The sequence below is a fragment of the Phoenix dactylifera genome, chromosome 12 (genome assembly GCF_051530095.1).
Source record: "Phoenix dactylifera cultivar Ajwa chromosome 12, Ajwa_hap1_PhDact_Kaust_v1.1, whole genome shotgun sequence".
Classification (NCBI taxonomy): domain Eukaryota; kingdom Viridiplantae; phylum Streptophyta; class Magnoliopsida; order Arecales; family Arecaceae; genus Phoenix; species Phoenix dactylifera.
The window spans coordinates 28,009,206-28,018,428 of record NC_143201.1 but is presented as its reverse complement, the minus strand read 5'-3'; the positions used below and the strand labels follow the sequence as shown (position 1 = coordinate 28,018,428).

At 37.9% G+C, this 9,223-nt stretch overlaps 1 protein-coding gene across 2 annotated transcripts; it reads right to left on the bottom strand.

Moving 5' to 3' along the window:
• Positions 1 to 885: 885 nt before the first annotated feature.
• On the bottom strand, positions 886 to 5,313 carry LOC103710278 (auxin-responsive protein IAA2-like). 2 transcript variants are annotated; one of them, XM_039130372.3, is made up of 6 exons: positions 3,963 to 5,313; positions 3,667 to 3,862; positions 2,655 to 2,917; positions 2,120 to 2,267; positions 1,474 to 1,537; positions 886 to 1,259 (listed from the first exon to the last, which is right to left on the bottom strand). In XM_039130372.3, exons 1-6 carry the CDS (start codon positions 4,276 to 4,278, stop codon positions 1,209 to 1,211), a joined length of 1,038 nt encoding a protein of 345 aa, XP_038986300.3. In that variant the 5' UTR covers positions 4,279 to 5,313; the 3' UTR covers positions 886 to 1,208. The 2 variants fall into 2 exon arrangements, with proteins under 2 accessions (XP_038986300.3, XP_038986301.3); XM_039130373.3 differs by having other exon boundaries at positions 2,655 to 2,914.
• Between the last annotated feature and the right edge of the window lie 3,910 nt (positions 5,314 to 9,223).

The following is a 9,223-nucleotide window of genomic DNA, read 5'->3' as shown; positions in this document are numbered from 1 at the left end:
GCAGAACAATGTGGGACAGAGTTGGCCATTTGGATAGACATGGACGCAGCTCAGAGTGAAAAAAGAAAAGATTTCAGTACTTGCTACTTTATTAAAGCGGGCTATGTTTGAAGTGAACCAATGACTGGAGGGAGCTCAACAGTGGAGGCGGAGCTGTTGCGACCTTTCACTTTACAAACAAAGTTTTTGTGTGGATGAGGACTGAGGACCAGTCTATTGTGCAAATCCATGGACACCATCATTCAACCAATAGGCTTTTCTTCATCATCTACCTTCTCGCCAGATTGGTCATGAGTCATGACCATAGTTTGCTGGATAAGAGATACCTGTCACCATTACTCATTGCTTGCGAGGGACGCTAATACCTGCCCATTTTTGGTAAGCTTGCTTGCTTATTGTGTAACTGAACGTCATCTCAGTATATTGGATTTAAATGGGTTTGCCATTCTTTGTATGTTTTCCACTTCTTCAGCAAATATTTTAACATGAAGCAGGCGACACCGACCTCATCGCCAACATTCAGCAAATTGCTCCCAATGGCACCAAAGATGAAGTTACATGGGTGCATTTTCAAAGCACAGAGATCTATGATCAAATCTAAAACTAAATATGGTTTTCGTGTTGCTTCCTATTTAAGTTATTTTGCATTGAAGTCCTTGACAATGGAAGGCAACTTAGAATAAAGTAGACAAAGACATGCACAAGCTGACTCTATTATTAAAATTGTGGTCAAATAAGAATAGCCGGTCATATTTGAAAAAAGACTTTGTAGGTAGATGAACTAAGATGATAAATTTCATAAAAATCACAGTTAGGCCCACTCCTTGTTATGCTAAGGGCTAGCCGAAATATTTCAATAGATTTCTCACACTTACGAATTAGATCTGCACGAACTGAGAACAGGAAACCGCAATAAAATCGGCTTCATGAATACATAGCTAATTATCATAGCTCCAAACATTACTGTCTTCCTTATACATTTACATATGAGATACTATCAAATTCCTACCAGCATCTTTCTCGTTGTTTCCCGTAAACCCAGATCTGAAAGGAAACGCCGAAGATAGCTCGAAAAGCTTGAGCTTCGCTCTTAAGGAGAGAAGTCAAGGAAGAAAAAAAAAAGATCCACTTAGAAGCATCTTCCAAAGCTTGCCAAAAAGAAGTAGATGTTCAATGTACAATCTATAACAGATCCTCATCTTCCCATCTCAACACTCGGCTGCTGTTCTTTTCCTGGTGACTGCTCCCAGCTGGAGAAGCTGGAAAAAAAATGCTCTAAGTCTTTCTTTTTTTTTGATGAAAAGAAAAAATGCTGAAGTCACTACAATGAAATGGGAGATCAAGTCTGACTGCGAAACTTTCTAGAGAGAAACTCCAATCATCAAATACAAAACTTGACAAAAGGAAAAGATCAAGCAGAGTTTATGATCCCCACATAGTGAGAAAAAAAAAAAAACTAGAGAATGGACTTACAGAAGATGCAGAAAGCTCGGAACTCTTCAACACACGCAATCTCTTCGCCATGGAAACAAACATGCTGCAAGAACCAAACGGAAGAAGAACATAAATAGAGAGAACTTTTGTAGGCATTTCGATATTCGTGTATAAACAGTTGACAGAACTTCACACTGCATGGTTGCATACTTGGTTCAATTTTAACATCTAGAAGAGAAAAGGTGACTATAAAGGAACAGGCAACGTTCACCACTACAAACATTTTTTTTCCCTCTTTCGAGTGAAGGCCTCGAGGATAATCACAGGGTGAAGAATTTCAAATGAGTTTCCCAAGGTCTGATCTAACCATAGAGTTTTACACTATTTACAGGTTAGAGTATAATACTGGAATTTCAGTTTCCAGCGACACTTCAACGAAGACAAAATGATTCGAGCCATGTAAAGGGGAAGATTTCAATCAGTAATGTCAGGAAAACGATATAACAAATCTACTGCTTTGATTAGCATATGTTACAAGGCTATAAAACCAAAGTTAATGAAATAGATTTTAAATTGTAAATCAAATGTGCAGGCCCAGTGAATGCCTGGTTCGCAAGTATTTGTGCACCAATTTAGATCCCCTAGCATAAAATAAAAATCAATACCAAGCTGATGAAAAACTTACTCCCAAGGGACATCCCCCACCAGCATCTTGTCGCCTTCATCGTCTTCATAAACCAAAGTATATTCGCCATTTCCATCTAGTAAACCTGTAATTGCTGGCTTTTCTTCAGGATTCTTCTGATTTCCAGCAGCAAGAGGATCCCTTTGAGCTAAGCAAATGGAATCAAAGATTAAATAAACCTCAGGTTAGGAATGCACTAACAAAGCCCAGGGAGCACAAAATTAGCATGCGGTCACTACATAGGCAGAGACGCACTATCTACAGATTGTTCTGCACATTGCAATAGTTGTTGCATCTGGAAGGCCTCAAGGTTATCACCAAACTTCAGTATAAATCATAAGCAGAGCCATCACTCTGCTTCTTATCTTTTTGCTATACAATCTCATAATAGAATGTTTGGTGGAGCTCTGATGTCTTAAAATTATGAGACATCCATGTAGGTTTTAGACCCCAAGATAAATTTGATGAAGTGATAACTTTATTGGATTCCATTTCATTTTTGTGCTTTGTCCACATTGGATATTAGGGAATATACCTGCAAGAAGGCCTTGAAAGAGCTCATTGACGGCCAGAGGAAGCTTCTCATAGCTATCATAGGCCTTCAAATCTACTTTTCTTCCAATGGGTATTCCATCCATGTTGATCTTCACAAACAAGCCTTTCCCACCATTCTCAGGCTTAATTGCTGTTTCCAGGCCTCCATTCTCTGATTCAAGGGATGGTTTGGAAGTGCTTGCAAGATTCCTTCTGAAGGAACGAATGGGAGGCCACCCAACAACCGGAGTTGTGGCAGTCCTGCTTTCACAAACAATAACAGAGGAAGATAAGGATCGAACTTAGCTAGATGAATAAAACAAAGATGAGCGAATTCATATTCTCAATAAAAGAAGAGCAAATCTAAAGAAATATCAATTGTACAAGATCTTGCAATAGCCGTTGCAATTCGAAAGAAATAGTAAAGCCAAACATCAAAATGATTTCTAGCTAGAATATAAAAGGCAGTATACGAATCTACTTGTTGTTCTGCAACTAAACAATTATGTGAGATCCAGAAAAAAAAAAAAGGAGGAAATTCCAGGAAAAAGGGAAAACCAAAAGTACGCAGGTATGTTAATAACTTCGAAGCTACGTAGATATTATTAAAAATCTAAATCGTGAATACAAGTCAGAGATCTGAAAGCAAGTATCTAAAGGTGCTCAACTATAGTCATTATATATGATCGGAAAACAAACTCACCAAAAAGAAAAACAAAAAAAAAAGTATAAATAAAAAGAGCCGTTGAGTTTAATATGAAAAATAAATGCTGCAACAGTAACATAGTTTCCAGCCACAATCTCCCTCTCCACAAGCTCGACTTAAAAACAGACATGGGAAAGCTTTAAACCTGATAACGCTAAAATGGTCACACACCTAAGAAATAAAGGAACATGACCAAGCTCCAAGGAATAGTCCTCCAAATAAATAAACAGCGACTAACAGGGTGGCCTTTTAAAAAACTAAGAAAGAAAGAATGAAAAGCTCAAGGGCAGAAGACTACGATTACTACCTTGTCTGGGAGCTGTTGTTGGCTCCAGCTGCATTACGAGAAGGAGCAGCAGCAGAACCATGCGCTACTGAAGATCCACATGCCTTTCTCTCAAGGCTCTGCTGCTCTGCTCTCCCATTTGTCTTCGGTGATAAGTCCTTCCCTTTAGCCTGAAGTTGGAGAAAGCCAGGATGCTGTTGTTGCTGCTGTTGAAAAACTAAGGAAGAACAGGAATAAGAAGAAATCAATGGTTAAAAAGACCGCGGAAAGAAGAAGGACCACCGAAGACTAACTCTTCTTGTCTGCTACTAGCATACCTTCTGTTTTGGACTCAACTGTGTCAAAAAATCCTCTTTTGGCTCCAACAGAAGAAGGATTGATGCCTGAGGTTTTACAAAGCTTGTAGTGACCAAGAGATAGAGCAGACTCAACAGAATGCTCTTCTTGTTTCCCCATAACTGCTGGCCAGTCTTCACTCCCAGGGAGGCCAAGCCTCAGCTCAAGCTTTTTCTCTTCTATGACTCCAAATCCTTTTCCTCCTCCACCCACTTCCTTGACCATCCAATCTCTCTCATTTGGAATGAGATCAAGCAGATGAGGACATTCTTCTCCTTTCCTAAAATCTTCTTCCATGACTCTTCTGGTTAATGGGAGAAAGATTTTTTTTTGTTTGGAGGGAAAATAATGGAAGAAAGAATTAAGAGGAACAGAGAGCGACTTTTTCTGTTTTAGTGCACAGGGGAAAGGAACCAGAAAAGATTACAACTGTATTGAAGAAACACCAACTAGCTATATAAATACAAACAATAAAAGTTTATAACAAAAGAAAACCAGGAGGAACTAGCATAGGCTGGTGGAAGGAAGACAGAGGACAGCGTTTAAACTATCATCCAAGAAGAAAATACCAAAAGAAGATCAGAAAACGCTGACAGAATAAGAGGACACGAATGGAACTCCCTTCCAAGCCCTCCACAGCCGGGAGGAGCCCTGAGAAAAACTTCTCAGACGACGACCATGCTCAAAAGGGACAAAAAACCTCGGAACAAAAACAGAGGAAAAGCGGTCTCCCTTTTTACTCTCTCCCCGCCAAAGTCCGCGTTCAATCTCCCAAAACCCTCAACGCCAGGCCAGGAAATCGAACACCCACATGGCAAACCACCATTATTAACCTCAGGAACTCTCAAAATACGATCTTTCGAAAGGCTTCCGCTTTTAATTCGATTTGTTTTACTTAATGCACTGTTTTCGGTGCTGTGTTTCCTCTTCTCTCTCTTTTCCTCGCCGCAGGGGTTGAGATCACAGAGGGAATAAGAGCGGAGGAACCGCCGGAGATTCCATGGCTGAAACGGGCGGAGCAAGGAATTAGAGCGTCGGTCACGCAAGTATCGGACAGTGGGAAGAGCTCAGGAGAGGCGTGCTCGGGCGACACCAGCACGCTTACCCACATACAAACGATAGAGGTGGCGGCGTCTTCCTCCCCCCTGTTTTTATGACAGAAAAAAAAAAGTGCTTAGAAAAGGGAATAGTCATGACACATTAATTGATCTTAAAGGCAAGTTAGCTTATCATAATCATGTGAGTCTTGCACATCAAATTTGGTCCCGGTTAGCTCCAACAGCCATCGAGCTTGTTGTGGATGAACCACTTTTTTTTCCGACATGGAATCACAGATGGTGCAGTGTGAATAACTTATTTATAAGATATATCATGAATAAGTTAATCCATTATCATTTAATCAAGGTTGCAAATGAATCATTTCTTTCATAAATATTTTTTATTTTCGTCTAAAAATTAATTAACCATCGGTCAATTATAATAAATAGCCAATAGTATTGCATCGATTGAGATTTAATTAATAATTTATATTTTAAAACTTGAAGAGATCACGATAAACTAATTATTCGAGTCTTAAGCAAACTGGCATCTACCTTGCTTTGCTTTATAGCCAGAATAGATAGATTCAATCCCATTCCTTAGCCGTAAAGATATTTGGCCATAAAAAGAGGATTATTCAAACACAAAATAAAAATTAATAAAAAGGCTTTAAGAAACATTGATAAATTCATGCCCTTCTTTTTTCTCCTATCCTGACGTTTGCTTTGACTTCTTCCTACTACTTACTTGGTACCGTGCAGATTGTTTCTTCATGCCTTTGTTTGGTTCCCCCTTCAATTCATCGAATGGAAAGAAATTCGAGTTATAAGTTACAAGTGGACCGCCTTACCACTTGGCCATGCCACCAAATCTGATTAAAAAATGGATAATATTTTTATCCATCCATATTTTATTACTAATTGATTTTTGATCTTGAATCCCATTGTACTTATATGAAATGGTTGGGTAGCTCTTATTTATAGAGTCAAAAGAAAAGTTGAAAAATATTTGGATAGTTTGGTGTTGAAATTAACAAAAAACTATCGAGATAATAGAGAGTTATCCATGCAGCTAACTACTGACAACTACCAAAAATAGAGTTACCAAGATAAGAAAAAAAATTATCTAAAAGATGGTATTTAATGCTGAAAATAATTATGAATAAGAAGGTCAAGGTGCATATCATATACAATTGAATGAGCTAGATCTGGTTTGTCCCATCCAGAACTTGGCCAGAGCAGAATCATAGCTATTAAATTTGAATTGGTTCATAGTCTCGTTCAAGGACCACTTTATACGCATCGACCGTTGCACCCCTAAAAAACTTTTTCCTCAACACCGGATCATTAGGCATAACCTAGAGTCATTTTAATCACACTTCAATATTGAAGTGAAGCTAAAAAGGATTTTTAAGTGACAACTGCTTTCTTTCTTTTCCGTGTTCTTAGTCTATTAGAAATGCTAAATCCTTATACCAAGGCAAAACTAAATCTTGCCTCCTGATCGACCCAATCGACCACTAGAAATAATCTTTCAGGAAAGAATATCTTATCAAGTTTGTTTCGCCGAGCAATGAACAAAACTTAACCTTCATGTTAACACTAGTTCTATATAAAAACTAAGTTCGTACAACTCCGTGGTCACAAAAACTAAAAGAAGCTTGGATTTAATTCAAGATTTAACTTAGAAAGTGGTTAAGGCATCAAATTTGATGAACTCCCTTCTCAATTACTGATCTGGACGCTGAGAGCGGAGAGCCGAGAGCTAGACGCAGCTCGTCTCATTGGTAAGTGGTCTTATGCAGGATCTTAGTGCACGAACGTTGGAAGAGATAGGATAACATGAATCTTTTGGTGCTGAACATCTATAATTGATTTGATATTGAACTGTTGCAACTAATAAAATGCGCTTATTCTTTGGAAAACAGGAAGAAGTGATGAAGTGAATCGTTTCAGTATCAATTGATGTTGAATATAATCTAATAAAATAATAAGATAAATGGAAGGGGAAGGAAGGAATGCGGTGAAGAAGATTTGCTTGATTTAGCTGTCATTGGACATGCACATCCCATGGCCCCCATCTGCCTGCCTCCTCTGCCCAGGGCTTTGGTTCCAAGACGTCTTGTTGGAAAATGAACAGCACTAAAGAGGTGTCAGGTTTTGTACCAAAAAAAAAAAAAAAAGAAAAAAAGAGGTGTTTAGTATAAGATGATAATTTCAAGATCAAGAATTATGTGAGTAGAGATAATGAGGTGACTATATTTGATTGCAACACAATAATTTTATATAGCAGTAATTTCAGATCATCCTCATTCTTCAATTATCGTCCAACCCAGTGATGAAATAATCATCTTTGAGATCGAGCATTCAAGATCCTCCCAAGATAATAATCTTGGGCCAAAAAGGCCCCTCAATCTAGCTAAAAAATTAGTATGTTAATATACCATCAATATATTATATCAATATTATATGTTATATTATATTAATATATATTATATTATAATATATTATTAATCATATTATTGTCATATTATTATTCAATGATAATTTTAAATTATAGTAGAGATATAGTATTGTACTTTATATTTATACAATGAAATTATTTAATATATTACTTCTATTTGTCTTATTTTTCGAATCAAAATAAATATTAGTGTTAAAAATAGTATATTATAAGTATAAATAAAAACATTAATTCTATAATATTAATTAATATATCTTGATAGGATTAATAAGTTATAGGACTATTAACTTGGATGGGGGACATTAACTTGGATCCCACTAATTAACAAAATATTTTAAATATTTTTGTAATTACATGATTACCACTTTTATTTAATACATTACACTCATTTTCTTTTTGTGGAGGGTGAGATTCTTAAAGATTTCGTTCATATGAGTGGTTAGATAGCAACATTATGATGCCACCCCCGTGCAAACCAATGCTACATGCCTTGGCGCTCTCCACGATGCAAGATACATTTTTGATGTAAACTAGTTGTTAATTCTCACCTTTTTTTTAAAATTATGCTTAAGATATATCATGCATGCATTGGGAGCAATATTTTATCATGACATTTTTTTCGCTAAAACGGATGATTTATGCAGTTCTAGTACGAATATATCAAAAAAAAATTGAAAAATAATAAATTTTGGAGCGCTTTAGACAACTTCCTCTCTCCGACCTATAAAGCACATTTAGAGTAATTGGCTACATACGAGGCCATCCAATCCACAGTCTTATTGGCCTTCAATATAAGCAAATTTGATGGTAACAACTAGCTGGCTTTTAACAGCTGCTCGGCAAGCCCTAGTTTTCTAGCTTGCTTCATGAACCAAGTACTCAAACATTGCCAGTTGAAATCGACTGCCTATGCACAACATTCTATTTCCTCCACGTGTTATCTAAATAGAAGGGAAAAATAAGAATATTAGCTAACTGTATACCGGAAATGCAAGTTATGTTAAAGAGAAGGTCGCAACTGCTGAACGGCTATGGTTTTGAGGAAGAGGATGAGGAGAGATGTGATTTATGTTACCGAGTTCGTAATATAAGATTACAGCTAAATGTACCAACTAAATATTCTTAGTAATTTTTTATCTGTAACTTAGAAAAACGGTTTTGCCTCCTCATCCCCGGTCGATTCGGATCGGGGTCGGTCATCGTGGAGACCGGTCCAACCGCATCAAGCCCGACCGTGGTGGGTGGACCGGACTCCACGATCAACTCGGCCAGTCGTGATTCGCTCGAGTCCACTGCCCACGGATGACGGATCCTGGTGGAGCAGCGAATGCTCGTTAAAGCGAATAATCTTTGGACACGTGTCCATTATCGGCCTCCTGCGACTGGGGCCCGCTTCCGTATCGCGTGGGTGGTTTCTGAACCCTCGTCCGGGCCACCCAACCCGTTCTCGATTCGGCGATGGCAGCATTTCCTCTGCCGTTTCTCGCGGGTAATCTGGCGAGAAATTGAAGACATCCGTTTCCAGCCACTGGCTGGCAGTTCCATACTTACATCCTTGCGTATGTACGGCGCTCCAAAAAAATCGCAAGCAAAATACACGGTCAAAATACTTCATCAGCACCTAAGGTTCAATTAATGAAATCATACATACATATATATACACACACACACATATATACAGTATTTATCCTTTTTTTATTTAAAATACTACAAAATTTTACTAATCCACCTGGTACGTTGC